Source organism: Garra rufa, chromosome 25 (assembly GCF_049309525.1).
Source record: "Garra rufa chromosome 25, GarRuf1.0, whole genome shotgun sequence".
Taxonomy (NCBI): Eukaryota; Metazoa; Chordata; class Actinopteri; order Cypriniformes; family Cyprinidae; genus Garra; species Garra rufa.
Window position 1 is genome coordinate 25,153,969 of NC_133385.1, and position 27,084 is coordinate 25,181,052.

At 32.4% G+C, this 27,084-nt stretch overlaps 2 protein-coding genes across 2 annotated transcripts in view; both read left to right on the forward strand.

The window, feature by feature from the left end:
- The first annotated feature begins 12,131 nt into the window (after positions 1-12,131).
- Positions 12,132-17,239, forward strand: LOC141301984 (kunitz-type U19-barytoxin-Tl1a). The gene is made up of 6 exons (XM_073832184.1): positions 12,132-12,251; positions 15,999-16,196; positions 16,341-16,514; positions 16,589-16,621; positions 16,703-16,784; positions 16,870-17,239. Exons 1-6 carry the CDS (start codon positions 12,167-12,169, stop codon positions 17,024-17,026), a joined length of 729 nt encoding a protein of 242 aa, XP_073688285.1. The 5' UTR covers positions 12,132-12,166; the 3' UTR covers positions 17,027-17,239.
- A 3,234-nt stretch (positions 17,240-20,473) lies between these two features.
- The window catches only part of usp3 (ubiquitin specific peptidase 3), a 24,502-nt gene continuing 17,891 nt past the window's right edge, over positions 20,474-27,084 (forward strand). Inside the window, 1 exon segment of the mRNA XM_073831976.1 lies at positions 20,474-20,787. Within this exon segment, the coding sequence (XP_073688077.1) occupies positions 20,697-20,787 (91 nt within the window). The 5' untranslated portion in view covers positions 20,474-20,696.

Below are 27,084 nucleotides of genomic sequence, written 5' to 3' on the forward strand. Positions count from 1 at the left end.
TCTTAACTCTGATAAATAGCTATTAGCCACACGTTCTCAAACTGGTCATTTGAAAACTCCGCAAACAAGGTACAATAGAGCGTCATCTGATATGAGAAAAAAAATTACAGCTTATATGACAGTGATTATATCTCTATATTGTAGCATTTGCTTGGTGTTTACAGTGCCCGCAAATAACATACTGCGTTATTATAGGTGTCCATGTATATTGTGGGCATCGTGTTTATTGTGCAACTCTATACATTATATTTGACTGGTTTTGCTGCAATCGCACCATGATTTATCATATACCTCACTATTTAATTGACCTATACAATAACCTAATATCAAACCTTTGTTTTGGTAGATTTTTGAAAGCATCGTCCTGCATATGTAATCCTTTCCCAATAGAGGGTCTGAACTTATGTCATGATTTGGTCAGTTACCTGCTTGGATTGTTTGGTTAATGTACGTTACTACTGAATATGTTTCTGCTAATTTATGCTGTCTAAAACACGAAAATAACCAATATTACCAAACGAATAGCTTAAATGACCACTCTCTACAATGGTAACTTAAAGTTAAATTTAAAATTAAAGTTTTGTCACGTTGTGTCACGCAAACCGCTGCAGCCCACACAGTCTACTCAGGACTTTGGCTCTGGTCCAGAGACGCGATAGCACGGAGCAGATCATATGCATGAGTCCGCATGTAGTAAACTACACAGCCTTAGCATGATTATGCTCTGGCCCGAGCAGATATAAATGGAATGCTATTGGCTATTTTAAAAAAGTGTTTTCTGTTTTCCTGTTTCAGTTAAAATTATGTCACCACATAGAATAAGGCTGCGTGTTTCAAGCAAGCGGCAACCTCCTGCTCTCTCTATTGAAACCAACACAGAAGTGACTTAAAGTCCCCCTGAAATCAAAATTAAAGTTTTTGGGCTTTTAGTATGAATATATTAGCCTTAAGATTATCTATAAGCTAGTGTGCTTCAAAACAATGACAAAATTCGCTTTTACAAGATATGGGCATTCAAAACTTACTGTCTCGTCACTTCCGCCAATATGAATCAACGATTTTGATGATATCACCGTGCACACTTCAGTTTCTCATCAAACGTTCTGTCCAATCAAATGCTCTCTAGAGTCTGTAGCGTCCCGCCCCCTACACAGAGACGCAATAAGACAGAGCAGATCATATGCGCTCACATGTGCGATCGGCATGTCTCAGCATGATTATGATCACTATTTTGTTTTCATATTGAATCTATGGGGTAATTTATTAGACTGCTGTCATAAGCTTACAAATGCGGCTTTACCGAGCTCAACGGCTCTGGCCCGAGCAGATATTAATGGAACGCTATTGGCTCTTCAAAATAAGTGGGCGGGGCTTAGCGATATGTTTTTGTTTCAGTTAAAAGTACGTCACCACATAGAATAACGCTGCGTGGTTCAAGGCACTTCAGTGGACCTTTAAACTGCAATTCATCGACTGGCCGCTACCCAGCAAACACAGAACGTTCTGGGAACGTTCCCATATGGTTCCCATTTGGTTATTTTTTTTCGGGAACCAAATAGGGTGACCACCTGCTAATAAGCCAAAGGGGGGACAAGGGGTATGTTTCTGAGGGACAATGTGGGGCCTGGCGCGGCGGTGCACCCACCCCAAAGGCAGACTCACAGATAGTGGTTTACCCATTTCTAGCACATACCACCTTAAATGGTATATTAATAATGCCCTATTCCCTTAAACATGTGTAATTGCTGATGTATGCTCATGAATAGGCCAACCAATGTGTATTGTTTTTCTAAATAAATATTGGTAATATTTTGAACATTCAATTAATTGACAGATGCACTTCCACTTATGATTTACTTTAGCTATTTAATTTTATTTATTTTTCATTACAATTTATTCACTTTAAATAAATTAGAATATAAAATTATAGGATTAACAGGAATTGTAATTGCTCAACACCACAGGAACAATTGAGAAAAAAAAAAAAAAAAAAAGTCAACTCACAACTCCAGAGGTTCACGGAACGAGAAGGGGGAGGAAGGATGGTGAACTTGCATGTTAGTAAAGGCAGGAGCAGGAATTCATTCAATTAATATTCATTTTCCCAGTCTTTCTTGTACTCACACCTTCTCTTTTTAATTGATGATGGCGGTGCCAGACTCAGTCTCTCTTTCTCCATTTTTCGAATTGGAAAGTGCGCATCTAAAAGTTCCTTCCCAGTGTGTCTGGTATGCACGTGAGAGCGCTGTCATGACAACAACGAAAAAGTTGACAACAACCTTGTCAGCAGTTCAAATGAGGGGTGGGTGTGGCAACAGTAGCGTGCTGAACTGTCAAGTAATGTTTGTTTGGCTGCCTGGGGATCGAGGATACAGAGTGACCAACTTTTATTTTTGAGCAAGCATTGATTATGCGTGACACGGTCTCAATTTGCGGGACGCATGAATTGGGCTTCAAACGCTGTGCGCGCACGCGCTACGCGGGACGGGTGGTCACCCTAGAACCAAATGAGAACGTTCCCAGAACGTTCCCTGTAGGTTCTCTTTTTAATAACCTATAAAGAATGTTCTCAGAACGTTCCCTGCAGGTTATTTTTTGTTTTAATTTTATAACCTAAAAAGAACCTTCCCACAACGTTCCCTGCAGGTTATTTTTATATTTATTTTTTAACCTACAGAGAACGTTCCCTGCAGGTTATTTTTAGTTTTTATTTTATAACCTAAAAAGAACCTTCCCAGAACGTTCCCTGCAGGTTATTTTTAGGTTTTAATTTTATAACCTACAGAGAACATTCCCAGAGCGTTCCCTGTAGGTTATTTTTCTATTTATTTTTTTTAACCTACAGAGAACATTCCCAGAACGTTCCCTGCAGGCTATTTTTTGTTTTAATTTTATAACCTAAAAAGAACCTTCCCAGAACGTTCCCTGCAGGTTATTTTTAGGTTTCAATTTTATAACCTACAGAGAACATTCCCAGAACGTTCCCTGCAGGTTATTTTTTGTAGTCATTACCATGTAAACGAATTAAAACTTTGCAGATGACTCTGATTTTTCTAATGCTGAAATGTATTTTTTTTCATCATAAACAAACTAAAATCTCATGTCTGAAATAAGCTTTTAATAAATTACATCAAAGTGGTCAAACCGCATTTTAATGATAATATAATTTTAATTTTATAGCTAAAATAAGCCAAGGTTAAGTGTTAAACACTGTTTATTTCTCTACTCCAGCACGCGCTTTCTCCTGTCCTCAACATAAAGCGGCGCGCTTGCGTAATTTAAAAAAATAACGTCATTTCGTTTTACTGACTGACTAAAGTTCGTTGATTGATCTCTTTAATGGCTAATTGCTTATAACTAATATATATACGAGAGTAAATATTGTTATTTTAGGGAGATTTGACACGTCTTATTGAAGAAAACATAATGTTAACCAAAACGTTTTCGTTTAGTGACCAAAAGAGGGAAGCACATCATCGTTAATTCAGTGGTAAGAGACGAATGTAATGTTATCCTAGTTAAAGTCAAATAAATGTTCCCAGTAGGTTCCCAGAACGTTCCCTCTAACCTTAAGGGAACGTTCTAGTTACGTAAAGAAAACTTTCCTGGCTAACCAATAGGGAACGTTCTTGGAAACGTTCTGGGAACCAAAAATTGTTAGCTGGGTAGAGACTAGTTCCAAAAAGGAGTCAATCCCATAGACTTTACAGCAGAAAAAAATGGTTTTGGTCTATATAGCTAATTTTGCCCTTTATGTCAACTGTGAGGGGGGTGAATTTTTTTAGAACTCATCCGTTTGAGTTATATTAAGCCTTAAAGTTCTTCATATTTAAGGGCATGGCCACTTGAGTGACAGGTTTCAGCAACTAGCTCCACCCACGTCCCACCGTTTTGCCCATTTTTCATCATCCGGGGGTGACGCGCGGTGACGCGATTCCAAGATGGCGACGGCACAGCATCAAATGCTAGTTTTGTCATTCAAGTTAATCAGAAAGTGACGATTTTGTTGATTTTGTCAACTCACTGGATGGAAACGGTGCTTTATTCGCAAATGTTTTATGCCATATTTCAATTTAATTTTAATTCGTAGGAGCTCAAGGAAACCGAGAAGGCTGAAAGCCCACACTATTTGTTTTCTTTATTTTATAATAGCTCATTGTTTTTTATTGTGAGTAAATAAAACTAAACCTTTTACAGTTCCAAATAATGTCTTATTCTTATCTATATGAACAAAAATGACATATCATTTTAAAGATTTTTAACTTGTTGAATTAGCGTCAATTTGGCGTAAATTGAATTGACAGCAACAAAACCGTGACACCACTGTGTCATATCGAACCGAACCGTGACTTTGTGAAGCGTTACACACCACTAATAAATTTGTACTATAATTTTATAGTTGCTCATAAGTGTGCTCCCCAATGAAAACAAAATGCCCACCCACTGAAGATTTTCTGTCGACAGCCCTGCACATGCAATATTTTGATGATTCAAAGTTAATAGGTGGTAAAGATACGTACTAGCAGTATTAATAAAGATATTAGCCTAATGTTTCACCAACCTGACTGAAAATGATAAGAACAAATAAAAATGTTGTCAAGATTCTTGTCCTGGAAATCCTGTTTCCGTTTGGCCAACCACAAATGCCTTTTGTTCCTCAGACAGTTTTTTGCACTCTTCTTCTTGATTTGGTATATGTTTTGGCAGACTAGTAGTAGTAGTAGTAGTACTCCAAATGTTTTTCCCGGTCTGACTGATTAGTACAGCCAAAAATATGACAATAATTAGCAATTTTCAGAAGCAATAATCAGCAAAAAATGCAAGTTTTACTCGATTCAGTGGCATTGTTTACGTTCAGCGCCGCCAATATGGCCGATTGATGATGCAGAGTGAAAACGCTGCCCATCTCTTTTCCCCCTGCTGGTGACTTTTGTCTTTAAAGAAACAACTTCAAATAAGGTCTTGTTTCATGGGTCGATTTTCTATTTTTCCCTCATGCATTTTAGCTTTAAGATGAAAAACAACAACATAGAAATTACAAACACACGTTATAAACAATGACATTTTCTTTAGGTAGTATTACAAATAAATCACTGTCAATAAACAGGAGATTTCTATTTTAACAACTTGTTATAGATGCACGTCGGCACCAATCAATATTACCTTGAGTAAAAAGAGTGACAAGTAGTTTTTCTCCTTTTTAATTATGTGTATTATGTAAAAAATCGTGTCTTAAAGGGATAGTTCACCAAAAAATGAAAATGACCCCATGATTTACTCATCCTCAAGCCATCCGAGGTGTATATGACTTTCTTCTTTCAGACGAATACAACTGGAGTTATATTAAAAAAAATGTCCTGGCTCTTCCAAGCTTTATAATGACAGTGAATGGCTGTTGAGATTTTGAAGTCCAATAAAGTGCATCCATCCATCATAAAAAGTACTCCACATGGCACAGGGGTGTTAATAAAGGGCTTCAAAGTGAACATCATTCCACTTCGGAAGGCCTTTACTAACCCCCCAGTGTTGTATGGAGGTCTTTTTAGGATGGATGGATGCACTTAATTCAGCTTCAAAGTCTTGAGCACCATTTACTGCCATTATAAAGCTTGGAAGATCCAGGACCTTTTTTAATATAACTCTGAATATATTCGTCTGAAAGAAGAAAGTCATATGCACCTAGGATGACTTGAGGGATTTTGTTTCTTATACACTCTGATATACTTTATAATGTCACTACGAGCTAAATCTGTCACATACGTGTCACATTTTATGTGAATCACCCACTAGAGACAAATAGATGATCTTTTAGTGAACCCAAGGTCAAATGAGGAGAATCCCTCAGTAATTTACCATCTAAGCCAATAAGGCACTCAATATATTTAAAAATTTTAAAAGCCTACTTATATACATTATGGGACTAAAGAATAAAAATGTTAAATTATGTTTTAATGTATGTTTTAAAAGGAACGACCAATGCTGAAACCTGAATCTCCGTGCATATCATTTGTGGGGCCTCTTACTGGCACCGTGTTGGATACTATTTTCATCTGTAACCTGTGAAGAACTCTCCCATAGTGAGGTGCACAAAAATGGTCATTATATCATATTATATTATATGAATGTCTTCTGCTTTCTATCTATGATCTATAAACTAATTTAATTATGTGATAGACCAATGCTAATTGTGTTTAAAGGAACAATTCAATTAAAATATGTTGAAAATGTACTCACCCTCAGGCCATTCAAGATGTAGATGAGTTTGTTTCCTCATAGGAGCAGATTTGGACAAATTTAGCAATACATCACTTTCTCACCAATGGATCCTCTGCAGTGAATGGGTGCCACCAGAATAAGAGTCCAAACATCTGATAAAAACAACACAATAATCTACAATAATCTATGCCATTTTATTGACTGACGCTTGTAAAAAAGAATGCCAAGTAATAAAGATTCATTTTACTGCTGTCTCTTGGCATAACAGTCCCTGGCAATCAAGTTGTCGTAATCAAATTTGTAATCAACTGTGGTAAAGTAAAAGTAAATTGTTTTTTAATTCCAATTTAAATTCCTACATGAATTGAGGAAACAAACAAAATGCAGAAATCCAATTACATTTTGAATGTCGGATGTAGAATTACAATGAACTGAAGTTTAAATAAATTTATGCACAGTAAGTTTATTTTTAATTAGAAAGGAACTATATTTGCACTTAGGAAGCAAATTTACTTGGACTTGGGGCTGTACATTTCTTACAGTAGAACAATTTCTAGGTAAAGATTGGAAAAAGTACAAACAGGTGAATGAAACCAACTGCCCAACTGTAAAACGCTAGGAAAGCATTAACATCTACAGAGAAGCTTTTCACCAAATTTGAGAGATTTATCAAGAGTTGGTAAGTAAAAAAAATCCTGCAATTCCTTCCATTTGAAGTTCTTCTTTCTTTAAACAAGCTGATAAAATGTGCTAGACTTATTTGGAATGGTAAAAACACAGCTACTTTCTTAGCTTTTCAGGTTTACAGCTTCAGAACTTAAGTTTTGAAGAAACTAATAAAAAGTAATGGAAAAAAAAAAAGAACGATCCAAACTTGATATTAGAAGATGATAAATGATACAGTTGAAGTCAAAGGTTTACACACACCTGTCACGGGTTGCAGGAGGGTGAGGAGCATCAGGGAGAACAAATGGAATCCGGAATTTCAAACAAACAACTTTTAATAAAACAAAAGGGAGAACACAACCTCTTCACACAACATTAAGACAGAACCAAGAAACTCAGCAAGGGAAGGGCTATAAATACTAAACAAACGAGGAACTAATGAGGAGAACAAACAAGAACCAGGTGAAAGGATTAATCAGTTAACTTAATGAGTACAGGAAACAGACCATAAAAGGAAAGACAGGAGAAACCAATGTAAACAGAACAACAGGGGAGACAAAGGGAAAAACCAAAACATAAGTCTATGGGGGAAGAAACACTACACAGATGTGACAACACCTTGCAGAATCTGCAAATTATAAATTATTTTACCAAAATAAGAGGGATCATACAAAATGCATGTTATTTTTTATTTAGTACTGACTTGAATAAGATATTTCACATAAAAGACATTTACATATAGTCCACAAGAGAAAATAATAAATGATTACGTTCAAAAGTTTACACTTGATTCTTGAGTGTGTTGTTACCTGAATGATTCACAGCTGTGTTTTTTTGTTTAGTGATAGTTGTTCATGAGTACCTTATTTGTCCTGAACAGTTAAACTGGCCGCTGTTCTTTAGAAAAATCCTTCAGGTCACACAAATTCTTTGGTTTTCTTTGGTTTTTCATCTTGTGTATTTTAAACCCTTTCCAACAATGACTGTATGATTTTGAGATCTATCTTTTCACACTGAGGACAACAGAGGGACTCATATGCAACTATTACAGAAGGTTCAAACACTCACCGATGCTTCAGAAGTAAACATGATGCATTAAGAGCCGGGGGTGTAAACTTTTGAACAGAATCAAAATGTGTAATTTTTTTTGCTTATTTTGCCTCATTATCATATTTTTTTCATTTTGTACTGCCCTTTAGAAGATACAGAAGATACTTACATGATTCTTTCTGGATAATCAGTGAGCGTTTGAACCTTCTGGAATAGTTGCATATGAGTCCCTCAGTTGTCCTCAGTGTGAAAAGATGGATCTCAAGAAGTTTAAGAAGTTTTAAAACTATTAAATCCTATTAGTTTTATAGTAAAACACTAGAAACTTTGGTTGCCAGAATAATTCTGTAAAACATACACTAAACAACTTTACAGAACAACCTCTAAATTTTAATTTTAAACTGTTGCGATATACAAAACCAATTTTAAACCAGTAAATCCAACCGTCACTTTCTGCTGAATTAGCACAACCACACTGCTACCAAAATCTGTTTTGATCCTTTAACATATACTGACAAGCACCATAATAACACAGGTGGTACAGAGAAAGACATGTAGAATCAAAGTTCATCACCAGCTTTACCACAACTTGACGTAACTCTGAATATATAGAAGGTGAACAGTGTCATACACACAAACACAAAACATGTTAACACATGTCACTAAAATAATACAATAAACATTAATTTAAGAACATAAGATGTAACATAAAACCATAACTTATAACAAAACCTTATAAAGACACCATTATTTAAATGAAATACAATCAAAGGTAAAATTATAATAAGTTAACTTGTTCTTTTTACTTCCAAAACCTGTAAATGTCAGTATTTTACTGTCAAATTATATTTAATGTTCTGATAGATTCGTTTTTCACCATAGTAAGTGAATGTACTGTTAAGCAAAAAACTGTTTTTTTTTTTTACTGTAGCATTTTTACAGGTTTTTTTTTTACTATTAAACTACAAACATTTTTAATGTGTGGATTGCAGGATTGGGCAGAAGTGGCAGCATTTGAAAAGTTGTCAAAGAACATATTTGATAGACTGGATCTATGTAATAAGAAATGGTCATTTTGTTTATTTATTTATTTATTTACTGTAATGAAATTTATTCATGAACACAACACATGAAATGCATTTTGTAGGTGGGAGATTGAAATACTGCCATCTTGTGGTAAAAAGAACAATTTTGAACAGAAAGCCTTGCAAAGCTTGCAGGCCTTCTAAAGAGCATGGGCACTGCTTCATCACTATCTCTATTATTACTATAAACATATATTAAAGAAATAGTTTCCTCCAAAAAAATTGCTGAAAAAGTACTCACCCTCAGGTCTTCATCAGAACAGATAAGATCCACATCTCCATATCTCAGGAGGAGGGATTTTGTCCCACTTTCACATGTTGTTCGAACATTAATGTGTGTTGGCAGTTTGTGTACACAACCACCCTACAATGATAAAAATCCACCCAATGGTATTTTTTAATCTTTAAAAGTAATATCCCCTTTTTAAAAATTAGGTCATTCTCAGCTTTTTGTCGGTGTGACGACACACAGACAGAGGCCACTCCCACGATAGTTGATTGACATGAGTGCCTTACCTTAGACCCGTCCTCACCGAGCTGAAACAGTCCGACTTTGATCGCTATTGTGTGACTCAGGTGCAGGGGAAGACAAGAATGTCTCCGATTGAGCGATTGAGGTTTTCTGTTGTTGGACGTAATAATGAACATAGCAGTCGTTATTTACTCCCAACATCTGAGCCGCTGAAGACACAGAGAATTAACGTCACTTTCGGTTTTAAAAGGAAAGCGTCTATGTTCGTGCCAGGGATGGAAATTAACTTTTTTGTCCACCGGCCAGTGTGGCTGGTGGATTTCAAAATCTACCAGCCACTAAATGTTTTTACCAGCCACTTTATGTTTTTAACCGACAATGTGTAGCTGCATGTGAAAATTAATACTACAAGATCTACAATACTTGAGCAGTTTATTTAATCTCAAATCAATTTTCACCGAATTTTTCTATCATGATACAGAGCTATCTTCACAACTACACAACTCATAGCCCACATACTATAACAGCCTAGATATTTTATGTAGCCTAATTTGCGCGCATTGGGGAGTCGCTCTCTAAACGCAGGGTATTAAAGTTGCTTTTGAATGCGTGTGCGCATTTTACTTTTGGTTTCGTTTTTACTATAGCGCGAAATTCTCGGCAGCGTAGAGCGTGCATTCTAAAATACAAGAGATTACTTAACAAAACCATTTGGGCGGACACCAACGGGATTTTGAAAAGCGTGTCCCCAGTGGAAATTACGCCCCTGTGTGAGTGGAACTCTGCCGCCGAGTTATCATCTGATGTGAATGAATGCCGCGTTGTACAGTATATTGAGAAAGACGTGACATAAATTGCATCTGACAGAATGTGCGCTGTAGCACGAAATACAATATATTTCTTCAAAAGCAGATTGTAAAGATATTTTAACAGACCTCTTAATGCCTGTGATGTGTCGCCACAATTTTTTGAAGGTGTGCCTCCGCTAAAAGTGTCCGCCGTCGTCGTCTTCTTCTTCGTGTATTTTAATGGCAGTTCGCAACCAACGTTAAGGTGCATTACCGCCTCACGCCGTCCGGTTGAAGCATGTTATTTTTAAGTGAGTGTAAGCGAGTTTACCCGCCACAACACAAAATCACCCGCATTTGGCTGGTGGCGGGTGCTAATTTCCATCCCTGGTTCGTGCTAATCATTTGTGATGCAGCTTCACCCACAGCAGAAGTGAGTATAAGGGTTTTTATACATCTTTGCAAATGGCCTTTCTTAATAATGTGCTTGTTGGCAAGTTTCGCTGCTAAACGCAGCTAAATGGGGATAAAGTAAACATTACGGCTTATCATCCCACTGCAGAGAGGGGCGGGGCGAGCTCATTTGCATTTAAAGGAACATGCAATAAAATTAGTTGATTTTTTGCAGAGCTGATTGTGACAAGGTAAAGGGTGTTTTTTACACTACTATTGAGAATTTTTAACCAAAGTATATTAGAGACTTTTCATTAAGACCCTAAAGAATCATATGAACTTGTGGAAAATGGGCATCCGATGACCCCTTTAAAGGAACACTCCACTTTTTTTGGGAAATAGGCTCATTCTCCAACTCAAAAAGCTCGATTTTGGTCTCATCTGACCACATCACTTTTACCCAGTTCTCCTCTGAATCATTCAGATGTTCACTGGCAAACTTCAGATGGGCCTGTACATGTGCTTTCTTGAGCAGGGGGACCTTGCGGGCGCTGCGGGATTTCAGTCCTTCACGGCGTAGTGTGTTACCAATTGTTTTCTTGGTGACTATGGTCCCAGCTGCCTCGAGATCATTGACAAGATCCTCCCGTGTAGTTCTGGGCTGATTCCTCACCGTTCTCATGACTATTGAAACTCCACAAGGTGAGATCTTGCATGGAGCCCCAGACCCTGGGAGATTAATAGTTATTTTGTTTCTTCCATTAGCGAATAATTGCACCAACTGTTGTCACTTTCTCATCAAGCTGCTTGACGATGGTCTTGTAGCCCATTCCAGCCTTGTGTAGGTCTACAATCTTGTCCCTGACATCCTTGGACAGCTCTTTGGTCTTGGCCATGGTGGAGAGTTTGGAATCTGATTGATTGAATGCCTCTGTGGACAGGTGTCTTTTCTACAGGATTTATCTGAGATTATCTCAGCTCGTGACCTGTATAAAAGACACCTGGGAGACAGAAATCTTGCTGATTGATAGAGGATCAAATACTTATTTCACTCATTAAAATGCTAATCAATTTATAACGTTTTTGAAATGTGTTTTTCTGGATTTTTCTGTTGTTATTCTGTCTCTCATTGTTAAAACAAACCTACCATTAAAATTATAGACTGATCATTTCTTTGTCAGTGGGCAAACGTCCAAAATCAGAAGGGGATCAAATTTTTTTCCCTCACTGTATATTGGTGTGTTTTGTTAGTGAGATTAGCACTAATTATTGCTTTTAAATAAAGAATACTAAATAATACAGATTCATTTTACTGCTGTATAACCTGGTAGTTATTAGGAACAAATCATAATCTATAGTTAATCTATAGTAACAGAAGTCCGTTGTACCCTCCTTAGAGTTTATTACTCTTATCTGGAGAAGTACAAAGTGCGAATCGTCCTCCCCTCTCTGATCAGAATTTGCAAACGTTCATCAGCACCAGTGTTCACACGACTATGTGGTTCACTATGAGGGAACTTGGCATAATTTTGTTCGTTTTTGCTCTAAACTGCAACATTCAGGGCCAAACAACAAAATCAGGTAAGACATTACATTGAGTTATGAGTGATAACAAGGTTAATGTCTGTTTTTTTGTCTTTGTTTTACTTAATGTTGTTTAATGTTAAATGTAGAAAATACTATTCTCAAAGAAATTACTAATATCACACAAAACAAGACTATGCTTTATTTGATCAAATGAGGTAAAGTGAAAAATATATAAGCATGAGCAAAGGTTCTTCTTCGAACTTTCTATAGACAGTCACACCAGAAAAAAGTCGTTTCGCCCATTGGCAGCAAATGGGAGGGAATATATATGTATGTATGTATATGTGACCCTGGACCACAAAACCAGTCTTAAGTAGCACAGGTAAATTTGTAGCAATAGCCAAAAATACATTGTATGGGTAAAATGATCGATTTTTCTTTTATGCCAAAAATCATTAGGATATTAAGTATAGATCATGTTCCATGAAGATATTATGTACATTTCCTACTGTCAATATATCAAAACTTACTTTTCGATTAGTAATATGCATTGCTAAGAACTTCATTTCAACTTTTCAGCGATTTTCTCAATATTTAGAATTTTTCTGCACCTTCAGATTCGAGATTTTCAAATAGTTGTATCTCAGCAAAATATTTTCGATCCTAACAATGAAAAGCTTATTTATTCAGCTTTTAGATTATAATTTCAGTTAAAAAAAAATTAACCCTTATTACTGGTTTTGTGGTCCTGGGTCACATATATATGTGTATTTATATGCTTGTACTTGCTTGGTTTTGAGGAAGCAAACAATGCAGAATTGCAGTTTATATTTTAAGAAGGTAGAATTTAAATAAACGGAAGTTGAAAAAAATCCACATAACTTCAAATTTAGTTCTATAATTCTATAATTTTTCTAAAACTAGAAAAAGAAGGTGCATTGAGACAAAACTTGAATTAACACTTAAGACAAACAGAATAAAAAAAAAGTATGTTACGGAAAGATGTACATAATTTGCTTAAACGTCTTCACATTTGATCAATTAACTTATATTTTATAACTAGAATGTAAGAATACTCCATTTGAATTAGTTTGAATTGTAATTCAACTTCCTGTCATTCCAAGTCAGCTTCCTGTGGGGTGTGGCCAGTGTTATTCAAATTCACACTCATGAATCAAGAGAGCCAATTAAAAATTCGGATTTTATATAATTTTTATATATAAATATATCTTTCCAGCTTATTTTTCAACGCAAAAGTAAGCTGTTTTATGTGAATGTGCCAGACTGTATATTAGCTTACTATAGAGAGGAGAATAACCAAATGCAGTAAACGGTAAAACTGTTTGCACTACAAGCCAGTGTGTTCATAATTAAGATAATACATTAAAATAATTTGGTAAGACACACCAGCAATATCAAACAGCAAAACGAGCCGTTTTGTACAGCTCCGCGGATGAGACCGGAAGCCTCACACATTCAATTTACAAATTTGCAAAAAAAAGCGGAGAAAGAAATAGCGGAGAAACGTTAATGGAGCTACAAAAGCATGCACGATTAACAGGACCAGAATACATGCTAAGAGATTTAGATGAACAAGTTTGAATAGATTTCACTTATAAAAACGTAGTGTAAACTACAACATTAGCTAGTGAGTTGCAAGTAATGTTATAAATGAGAATCAGGCAATCGATGTTTGTTTGCATTACAAGTGTACATTTATTTTAATTTATGACTGTAACAGGTACAAATTAAGTTTGAGTTTTTGTTGGCCACAGGCTGCCCAGGTGTAAAACCCTAGTAATCATTAACATACTGTAAAAAATGACAACATTTATAACTGTCATAAAAACTAGGTGTGGACTGAGCCAGAGTAGTTACTCATTACTCATTCAAGATACAAAGATCACTCCCATTTCCGTGGTTGTTAGCCTACTATCATTTTTTTTGCCATTATGTAGCATGTACACTACCAGTCAAAAGTTTTTGAACAGCAACATTTTTAATGCTTTTTAAAGAGGTCTCTTCTGCTCACCAAGCCTGCATTTATTTGATCCAAAATACAGCAAAAGCAGTCAAATTTAAAATAACTTTTCTATTTGAATATATTTTAAAATGTAATTTATTCCTGCGATCAAAGCTAAATTTTCAGCATTATTAAAGGATAACTATTGCTGTTTTTTTTTTTTACTGTAAACAAGACAAACTTATATCTAAAAGCATAATTACAACAAATGAGCCATTTTTGAGATTGACCGTGATTTCGTTTTGTGGTCAATGGCCGGTGAATGGGAATACTAGGGGCATAACTTTGAGTGCATCAAAATCGATATTTTTACAACACTAAGAAGGCTCGACACACCATGAAACGTTGCTCGAAGTATCGCCTGGGTCTCTACACATGAACTCGAGCATTGAGAACATTGTTTGTGTACATAGAGTTTACTAAAAAGAAAGTTTTTGAACAACTCACTTTCACTGTTTGAGTTTCCGCTCGCGATCTCCAAATGCGAGGAGAGTAAAGATGGATAGCTCCTAAAGCATATTTCCATATAAATACACGGCTAATTCGTTGTTTTGTCGCAAGTAAAAAACAATATTAACCTTCTAGTTGTAAAAAGAGCCTCATATAAGCCTAATATTTCGTCCTATGGAGTCCATTCATTCGCATTCGGAGATCGACACTTCTTGACTGGCAAGACGGCCGCGAGCGGAAACTCAAACAGTGAAAGTGAGTTGTTCAAAAACTTTCTTTTTTAGTAAACTCTGTGTACACAAACAATGTTCTCAATGCTCAAGTTCATGTGTAGAGACCCAGGCGATACTTCGAGCAAAGTTTCATGGTGTGTCGAGCCTTCTTAGTGTTGTAAAAATATCGATTTTGATGTGCTCAAAGTTATGCCCTTAGTACTCCCATTCACCGGCCATTGACCACAAAACTAAATCATGGTCAATCTCAAAAACGGCTCGTTTGTCGTAGTTATGCTTTTAGATATAAGTTTGTCTCGTTTACAGTAAAAAAAAAAAAAAAAAAAAAAAAAACAGCCCAGGTTGCATTTTGGCAATAGTTGTCCTTTAAGTCTTCAGATTTAACTTGATCATTTTAATATGCTGATTTGCTGCTCAGAAAACATTTATTATTATTATTATTATTAATATTTAAAACAGTTGAGTACATTCTTTGATGAATAGAAAGATCCAAAGATCAGTACTTATCTGAAATAAAAAGCTGGTAACATTATACACTACCATTCAAAAGCTTTGAGTCAGTATAATTTTATTAGAAATTAATATTTTTATTTAGCTAGGATGCTTTAAAATGATCAAAAGCGATGATAAAGGCTTGTATAGTGTTACAAAAGATTTCTATTTCAGATAAATGCTGTTTTTCTGAACTTTCTATTCATCAAAGAAACCTGAAAAAAATCTACTCAGCTGTTTTCAACATCATAATATTAACAAATGTTTTTTGAGCAGCAAATCAGAATATTAGAATGATTTCTGAAGGATCATGTGACTGGAGTAATGATGCTAAAAATGCAGCTTGAAATCACAGGAATAGCTTACATTTTAAAACATATTCAAATAGAAAACAGTTATTTTAAGTAGTAAAAATATTTCAGAAATTCACTGTTTGTGCTGTACTTCAGATAAAAAAAAAAAAATTCAGGTTTGGTGAGCAGAAGCAGACTTACTGTTCAAAAACTTTTGACTGGTAGTGCATGATGATGATTTTTTTTAAATCATAGACACATAATGCAGTACAAATCGCTTTCTCTCTCTTTCCTGCCATTAAAAATCTAGATATCTGCAGTCTTCCGAAAGATGTGGGGACAGGACCTGAATCCGACGCTACGGTTTTAATGTTCTACGATGCAGAAAAAGACAACTGTTATCCGTTCCGATACACTGGGAAAGGTGGAAATGCAAACCGCTTCCTAATAGAGAGACACTGCATGAGAAACTGCTCAGAGAGAGCGGAGGATCTCTTTCCTACGGACGGTAATAACATAACTGCTTTTAAATATATGAATGAAATGCACATGATGGACTGATTCATTCATTTGTTAATTCAATCCTGTCCAAACAATGCTGCCACCCTGTGGTAGAAACAAGATTTAATAGTTACATTTTTGTTTTTAACAGAAAGACAAGGTTGCTATCTTCCAAAACAGACAGGAGGATGTGTCGGTACCTATCGGCGTTTTTACTACAGTCCTGAGGATAATGAATGCAAGCCTTTCTCTTGGTCCGGCTGTGAGGGCAACGGAAACCGATTCATCTCAATGAGTTGGTGCAATGCCACATGTTACAAAGCAGGTATGTGCTCACAGTGATTTAACTAGAGCGTTATATGCAAAAGCACATGTTAATGTGTATTTGTTTGAATATAGATTGGAGTTCAGGTGATTCAGGCGTATCGGTCGGTAAGTAATACTTAAAATATGATGTTTTCAACTGATTTCAAATTTGTATTCAATGATATTAATGTATTATCATTCCGTCAGGACTTATCGTGGGAGTTCTGCTTGGTCTCATTGGTGCTGTTATCCTTATTGTGGTGATTGTTATTGTTGTCAAGAAGAAGAAGTATGTTATTACGGTACATATATTATTTTTTGTGTGTTTGGCTTTGTTTTTTTGCTAATCACATTGTCAACATGACATTTTCTAGGCCTAGCTCGAAGAAACGTGGGAAAAAGGAAAAGGAAAAGGAAAAGGAAAAGGGAAAGGAAAAGTCTGCAGAGCAGCCGCTGAAAGAGCAGGCCATTGAGATGGGAGGAGAAGAAGCACAGCCTGCCACTCGTGAAGCCGCTACCGTTCAGTCTTAAACTGACATTTTAAACCACAAATGTACATTGAAACTTTTGGCTAATCATTGTTTACAGTTTTTTTAAGATGTGCAGGTAAATATGCTTGGTATGTTATATTTCTGTTGCTTATTTACTTGTACTTTGTACTGTATTTGGAAGTCCATTTCTAATTTGCATTGTTTTATATGTCCGCCAAACTGGTCATATAGCAATAAACATTTAAAGTAGAAATGTCTGGATGGTCTTTAATTAGTGTAGAAGTGTGGCATTGATTGCCTGTTTGTGCTTGGAAAATTGATCACATGCCATGTAACTGTATATATAATTTCATAGTAAACATATACAGTAGGTGAAAAAAAAAAACAAACTTTGAAAATGTGAAAATATAAAAATGAATCATTTACATAATTAATGTTAAAATAATAATACAATAGTTAAACAGTTAAATTAAACATAAAATAAAAAAGATATCATTTACATACTGTTAAAATAATAAATAAAATAACAATAAATAAACAATTAAATGAAACATAAAATTAAATAAATTAACATTTACAGAAAAAATAAAATAAGCTGAATAAATGATTATATATTACATATTTTATTATTTAATCAATTTTAGAAATGTATCATTTAAAAATAAATTATTAAATAAATATTTACATAATTAGTGTTAAAATAATAAACACAATAATATTAAAATATGTAAACCATTAAATTAAACAACAACAACAACAACAAAAAACTATTATTTACCATTTACAGAATTTATTATGCTATTATATTATTAGTCATAGTTTTTTGGGGGATTTTGCTTCAGACATAAATAATAACTGAGTAAATTATTATATATTACATATTTTATTATTTATTATTTTTTTATTCATTTATAATTTAAAAATAAATAAGTTATCATTAACATAATTAATATTAAAATAATACATATAATAAATAAACAATTAAAGATCAAATTTAATAAATTAACATTTACAGAATTTATTATGCTACTATATTGTTAGTCATAGTTTTTGGATTTCTCTTCAGAAATAACACAATAATAAAAATAAAATTAAATAAGCTGAATTATTTTAAAATGTATTTATCATTTAAAAACAAACAGGTTATTTACATAATGTTAAAATAATAAATAAAATAATAATTAAACAATAAAATTAAACATAAAATGTGATAAACATTTGCTGAATTTATTATGCTATTATATTGTTAGTCTCAGTTTTTGGATTTTGCTTAAAAAATAAAAATAATAAGGAATAAATCCAATAAACTGTTGCTATTATAAATTATTATATATTATATATTTTATTATTTAATCAATTTTAGAATTTTAAGTAGCATTTAAAAATAAATAAGGTATCATTTACATAATGCATGTTAAATTTATAAATAAAATGATAATTAAATAATAAAACAATTTGCTTCAGAAATAAAAATAAAAAATAAATAAAATAAACTGAATAAATTATTATATATTTTATTATGTAAACAATTTTAGAAATGTATTCACCATTTAAAAATGTCATCATTTACATAATTAATGTTAAAATTATAATAATTAAATAATCAAACAATTGTATTAATAAATTACATTTACAGAATGTATTATGCTATTATATTGTTAGTCAATATATTTTTGGATTATTATTATATATTTTATTATTTAATCAATTTAAGAAATGCATTTATCCTTTAAAAATAAATAAGTTATAATTTACATAATGTTAAAACAATTAATTAAATATAATTAAATAATTAAACAATTAAATTAAACACAATTAAATAATCTTACATTTGCAGAATTTATTATGCTATTATATTGTTAGTCAAAGTGGATTTTGCATCAGAAAAAAAATAGAATAAGCTGAATAAATGGTTATATATTATATATTGTATTATTTAATCAGTTATAGAAATGTATTTATTATTTTAAAATTAATTAATATTTTATCATTTACATAAATAGTGTTAAAATTATTAATACAATATTAATGAAATAATAAAAACAATTAAATTAAACAAAATGAAATAAACTAACATTTACAGAATTTATTATGCTATTATATTGTTAGTCATAGTGGATTTTGCCTCAGAAAAATAAAATAAAATTAAATTAAATAAAATAAGCTGAAGAAATGGTTATATATTATATATGTTATTATTTAATCCGTTTTAGAAATGTATTTATTAAAAAAATAATGTATAATTTACATAATTAATGTTAAAATAACAAATAAAATTATTAAGCAAGTACATTAAACATAAAATTAAATTAACTTTGGCTGAATTTATTATGCTATTATATTGTTAGTCATCGTTTTTGGATTTTGTTTCAGAAATAAAAACAATAAAAATAAATAAAATAAGCTAAATAAATGATAATATATTATGTTTTATTATATATATATTTGAATTAAACTAAATTAAATAAATCAACATTTGCAGAATTTTATTATGCTATTATATTGTTAGTCACAGCTTTTGGATTTTTATAAAAATAAATAAAATAAGCTGAATGATTGATTATGATCTTATATATTTAATTATTTAATTCATTTTTGATATTTATTATTTACACAATTAATATTAAAATAATAAATAAAATAATAATAACATCATAAAACCATTAAATTAAACAAAATTAAATGAATAAAGAAAATGTATTGATTTTGTTTCAGAAAAAAATAAAAAATAAAAAATAAAATAAAATAAGCTAAATAAATGATAATATATTGTGTTTTATTATTTAATCAATTTTTATTAATAAAAAAGTATTACTATTTACATAACAATGTTGAAATAATAAATAAATAAAGTAATAAAATAATAATTAATAATAATTAAATAATTGAATTAAACAAAATTAAATAAATCAACATTTGCAGAATTTACTATGCTATTATACTGTTGGTCATAGTTTTTGGACTTCGCTTCAGAAATAAAATAATAATAAAAACATAAAATAAGCTAAATAAATTATATTTGATTATTTAATCAATTTAAGACATTTATTTATAATCTAAAAATAAATAAGTTATCATTTACATAATGTTAAAATAATAAATAACAATAATTAAATAATTAATCATTAAATTAAATCTAAAATTAAATAAAGTAACATTTATTTATTAAATTTACTATGCCATTATGTTTCTTCAGATATAAAATAATTAAAATAAATAATATAATATATTTTATTATTTACGCAATTGTAGAAGAAATGTATTTATCATTTATAAATAAATAAATACATACATACGAGTCAACATTTACACATTACACTATTATATTGCTAGCCATAGTTTTATACAAACATTTGTGTGAACATCCCATTAAAGTAAAAACGAAGCAAACTCAAGCTAGACAGCAATCTGAGCGCAGACTGTTTAGAATGCTCTCTACTTTGCCGCCTATCTAGGGCGCTCAGTAGGTTTTGAGCCAGCCCTAGTGTGTGCTGTGCATGTCTGCTTTCTTAAACCATAACAACACACTGACCACACTTAGCAGACCAACATCACTGCTCACGCATTTGAACGTTTAACAATCCACCAACTGGACGGCGTAAACACATTTAGTGCCCATTCACACACTTTTAGAGTTAAAACTGCCACAGAAATCATCCAGAAGAGGACAGACTGGGTTAGCTAGTGCTTGAGCTAGCACACACAGACTCATGGAGTGCCCTCACCTTAACTCCAGTGTCTGTTTGACGGTGGATCCGACCCGGTTCCCCAACGGTTCCCCTTCCTCATGGTGCTGCTCCGGTGAGTCAAATACGGATCCGAATGATAATGAACAAATAACGAGAAACAACCGAATCAGTTTCCTGTAAGATAGCTAACGTTAGAGCTAGGCTAGCCGAACCGGCTAACGGTAAGTGCAGCTCCCGCTAGGACACTTTTGTGTTTTTGTATAAAACTAAAACCTAAACCTATAATAGGACGTGAAATGATAATATTTAGTAATTGTAATTTATTAAATAATAAACCCAAACCGAGTAACGTTAGTTTAGCTTCACACAGCAGTCAAACTTGCTAATTTGAGTCTGATAGCGCAAAGCTTATTGTTCTGTGAACACATCTAAGGTTAACGTTAAATGTTTTTGTTTTAAAACTAATATTAAACGACTGTCACATTTGCTTTCCTTTCGCTTTCGCCAGTTTGTTTCACCCTCGTTGTGTTTGTTTCAGGAAGTTTTTTGTGGCTTTTAAACTATTATTGTTTTGTACTATTATTATCGAGTTGAACATTCAACACACAGACCTGCTGATTTACAGTAAGTTATTAATATTGATCTAATATGCAGACAATATAAAGCAGTCTAGACAGGCAGACCTCAAAATAAACCGGAAACAATGTCTGCAAACGTTTTTACAACCGTAGTGTAATGTACAGTACATTCATGCTTTCAATGTGTAAATACAAAGGATCTGAACCTTCTTTTTTTGTATTTGCTGTAAAGGAAAGTATTATTAAGAGTGACAATTTCAAAGCCAGCTGTTGTGGATGGTAATTATTGGCTTAGTGTGGGACTGCTTTTACAGAGGCCGTTTGCTGGAAAAAATGTTGCTGAGAACAAGCCATTAAAAAGAGACCTTTAAAGTAAGTCATTAGGTCTCATGGCAACGAACTTGTGGAAAGAAGTGTAGGATCTAGTGTTTGTTTTTACTGGCATCAGAATCTCCTTGGAACGCATAGATTTCATGTGTAAGTAAAAATGAAATTGGTTTATTAGAGATAATATTTATTGGTGTGCATGATATTAAATTTTGATTTTATGTTATGGATAATATTACAAATAGTGGCATACAAATGTACGCTACCATTCAAAACTTTGGGGTTGACATAATTTTTTTTTAAAGTTTTTGAAAACAATTATTATGTTCACCTAGGCTGTAAATACAGTAAAAAGAGCAGTGTTATAAATTATTTGTACTATTTTACTTTTTTTTTTTAATCTATTTTTCTATTTTATTTTATTAATACATTTTATTATCCAATTTTATTAAGTATTTTATTATTAAATTATTTTATTACAATATACAATAACTTTTTTATGCTTACCTAGTAAGCATAGGTGAAATACAATAAAAAGAGCAATGTTATAAATTATTTTTACTAATTTTATTATTTTATTAATACATTTTATCATCCAATTTTATTAAGTATTTTATTATTAAATTATTTTATTACAATATAAAATAACTTTTTTATGCTTACCTAGTAAGCATAGGTGAAATACAATAAAAAGAGCAATGTTATAAATAATTTTTTACTATTTTTATTATTTTATTAATACATTTTATTATCCAATTTTATTAAGTACTTTATTATTAATTATTTTATTGTTACAATATAAAATAACTGTTTTCTATGCTCACCTAGTTAGCATGGGTGAAATACAGTAAAAAGAGCAATGTTATAAATAATTTTTACTATTTTACTTTTTTAAACAATTTTTACTATTTTTTTATTAACTCATTTTATTATTCAATTTTATTATGTTTTTAAGTATTTTATTATAATGATTTTATTATAACAATATAAAATAACTGTTTTCTATGCTCACCTAGTAAGCATAGGTGAAATACAGTAAAACAAGCAATGATATAAATTATTTTTACTATTTTATTAATAGATTTTATTCAATTTTATATTATTTTATTAAGTATTTTATTATTAAATTATTTTATTATTACATTATAAAATAACTGTTTTCTATGCTCACCTAGGCTGTAAAATACAGTAAAAAACAATATTATTTTTTACTATTTTACTTTACTTTTTTTAAATTTAATTTTTATTTATTTATATAATATATTTTATTTAATTATTTTATTACAATATAAAGTAACTGTTTTTCTATGCTCACCTATTTCTACCATTTTACCACTTTTTTATTTTTTATTTTATTAAATATATATTTTTTTGTATTTTTCTTATTTTCTTATTAATTATTTGTATTTTCTATGCTCATGTAGGCTGCAAAATACTGTATTTTCTTATTTAGTTTCATTTTTTAATTTTAAATAAGTTTGACCATTTTACCACTTTTTTACTTTTTAAAACTATTTTTACTATTTGAATTATTTTCTATAAAATATTTTATTAAATTATTTTAAATGATTTTATTATTTTATATATTTTTATTTTATTTTATTTTATTTTTTATACATAATTATTTTTATTTTCTATGCTCACCTAGGCTGTAAAATACTGTAAAAAAGCAGTTAAAAGTTAAATTATTTGTTACTATCTTTTATTATTTTACTATATATATATTAGGGCCGGGACTTTAACACGTTAGTTTAGATTAATTACACAAAAATAACGCGTTAAATTTTTTTAACGCATTTTAATCGCACTTATTTTTGCACCGCGGAACGTTTCTCACTGGATGAGTTTCAGCGGACCGATTATACTGCAGCACCAACTAGCGTTCAGACAAAAACAAACCACAGTGAACATGGACAAAGAAGCTGATGAGACCGCTTTGGTTAGCCCTGTGGATGGGAAATTTTGTTATAAAAAACGAATGGATGGAAGCGTTGAAAAAGAGCATGGTTGTGTGCAAGCTATGCAACAAGGAATTTGCATCTCACCGCAGCACATCGAGCCTATTGCTACACTTAATGGCAATATTGCACTGGTCTGTTGGACTTGATTGAACAAAAATAAACAATATTTTGTTGCTTAAGCTTATGTATTCAGTCATTATTCAATGGTATACTAAAAATCCATATAAAAAAACTTACTCCTCACTGTTCTCAGGTCAAATATTTATATGCGATTAAAATGCGATTAATTTCGATTAATTAATTACAAAGCCTCTAATTAATTAGATTAATTTTTTATCGAGTCCTGGCCCTAATATATATATATATATATATATATATATATATATATATATATTTATTTATTTATTTATTATTATTATTATTTTTTTTTTCAGCATCATTACTAGTCTCCAGTGTCACATGATCTTTGGTATATTGTAATACATTTTTACAACTAATAAAATAAGTTGCAAAATGTAAATCTTATCTTATCTGCTCATTCTATATAATGTCATACTTTTTTGTTTAGATATATTTTGGGCATTCCACTAGATATTGGCATCGATGAGTAAAAATTTTTTTGTTTGTTTTCTTAGTTTTACCAGCGTGTATATATGTATATACATGTTAATACATGTTGTAGCCTATTGTAATATTTTTAGCCCAGCCTGAATAATGTACTTATTTTATTATTTTATGCTTCAAATTAAAATACTACATTTTGTCTTTTTTGTTTTTATTTACTATTATTTTCCTCATTTATATTCCATTTAACTTAGTGTTGATACTACTTGACATACATCAAATGAAGAAAAGAAGAATGCTAGTTATACATTGATACCAGTAGCATCACCAATATACCATGCATTTATAATTATTACATAATAAGTTATGACGATGTGTATTTTTGACCAGACCAGAGTGAAGATGAATTGACATGTTAGATTACACTGAAAACCCATGAACATTTAGGGTGTGACGCCCAGTGGCCTCTCAGCACACCCACGGCATGAGAAATGCCCCATATCTCTTGTTTAACACATTTCACATTTATGAAACATTTCAGTCATCAGTACAGCAAAAAATTAATCACTTAAAATGACTAGTTACGCATTATGAACTACCTTCAATACATATAAATGAATATGACTTCATTTTAACTGCAGACTCTTTGGGAAAATTGTACACGGTGCACCTGTTTAGGTGGATTTGTTCTTAACGACAGTGTGATTTTGTTAAAACGTGGCTTCTTTTGTGTGTAAGGCATTATATAAAGCATGTTACAATAGCACAGCATTGCTGCTTTCTTAATCAGCGCACAGGCGGTCAGCAGGTACGAGGAGACGGACGGAGTCTATTGACTTTTTCCACATTTGTTGGGTCGTGCACAGACCGGCATTCACGAGAATCGACCGTTCCTTAGCAACGGCTAATTCAGATGCTTGTTGTGCGCTCAGAGGGAAGGTGATCAAGGCAATTAGAACAAAGCGCTCGCTCCCAGCAGGCCACAGCCAGAGATTACATTCATATGAGGTTAACATGCCACCTTCTCTCTTCACATTGCAAAAGTCTTTATTATACACTAGGTTTTATGGTTTGAGTTTGTGGGTCTGGTTTTATACATCTGGAAAATACAAAATTAGATTTGTAAAATGATTTAAAAAAAAATGTTTTAAAACATGATTTAAATGTTAAAAATAAAATATATGGTGTAAAATATTCTTTTTACTCCCAAGATTATATGTATGGGTTTAGTATAAAGCTTAAAAAAAAATGCTTAGATTTTATATTTTAGTTAGAGATGCTCCGATCAGCATTTTTGGGGCCGATCACCGATTACCGATCACCAAGATCATGATCTGCCGATCACAGAGTGGCAGGGGAATGGGAATCTTTTATCTATAATCTAGCAGAGTTTGCACCATTTGTAGAAATAAAACTTACTCTAAATTAACTATATTGAAAAAAAAAACTGTAGAAATAGGCTACAGTCAGAACCACCAAGTTAGGGTTGTAGACAATAGTATCGTGTATCGACGATAGTTAGAGATATCGCTAGTTGCTGATGCCTTTGACGATAACAAGACGATTATTATTATTATCCGTCAAAAAGGCGCCTAACTTTAGCGATGCAGTGCAGAGAGTCGGTTCTAGGATGCTTCAGAAACTTGCCGTGGTATAAACACACACAGAGTAGCCGCGTAGCCTTAACGCGCCGCATGGGGAAGAGATTTATTCATCATACAGTGTAGATAGATACACTGATTATAACGGGAGTGTTTTTTAAAGTGCACCTCGCACTAGACTAGGCTACACTAGTTAGTGATGAAGTTCTTTGATAATGTAAATGTTCTTTGCTTGTTATTTGTAGCTGCTTTTTAAGATGATGTAAGGATTATATTATCCAGCATTGCAGTCATTAGGATAAAGGTAGTAAAATGTGGTTTAGGCTGAATCAAATACGATATATCAGAATCCGTCTGTATATAGGAAACATAAACATTCACCTCAGTAACATCTATATGCGTTCATTAGAATTACGATGCGATAAAATGGCGCTAAACATGCGCACGTGAATTACACGCGCACCGTTTCTCCTCATTCTATATGAACTGAACTACAACATGAACTGATGACAACAATCAGACATAGAAAGATACATTCATTTACATTCAAGCACGCACATTTACCACTCACTGAAGATAGCAGAGAATGAAACCGAAAGTAAACTTGAACGTCTCCGGCAAAACTACAGTCAGCGCTCTGTACACGCACAACTTAGTCACATGCCCAATAACAAGACTACCCTTACAAAACGAATAAGAAATTTAGTACTCATGTTGCCACTGATAAGCTCCGCTCTGCTGTTGTTTACCTGTGTGCCGTGCATGCACGTGTGAAAAAGTCGCGCGAGTAATTTACGTCAAGTCATCGGCTTTTTTGATCGCGCTTTTGGGGTTCGCCGATCAAGCTATTTTAAGCCAATATCGGCCGATCATGATCGGTGGCCGATCAATGGGAGCATCACTAATTTTAGTATATGTTTGGTTTTATACATTTTTTGTTACATGTTGCAGCCTGTTTTTTTTTTTGTCTTTTTTGTTATTATCTGTTATATTTACCTTATATGTGACCCTGGACCACAAAACCAGTCTTAAGTCGCTGGGGTATATTTGTAGTAATAGCCAAAAATACATTGCATGGGTCAAAATTTTTTATTTTTCTTTTATGCCAAAAATCATTAAGAAATTAAGTAAAGATCATGTTCCATGAAGATTTTTTGTAAAATTCCTACTGTAAACATATCAAAATGTAACTTTTGATTTGTAATATGCATTGTTAAGAACCTAATTTGGACAACTTTAAAGGTGATTTTCTCAGTCTTTTTGATTTTTTTGCATCCTCAGATTTCTGATTTCAAATAGATGTATCTCAGCCAAATATTGTCCTATCCTAACAAACCATACATCAATAGAAAGCTTATTTATTGAGCGTTCATATGAT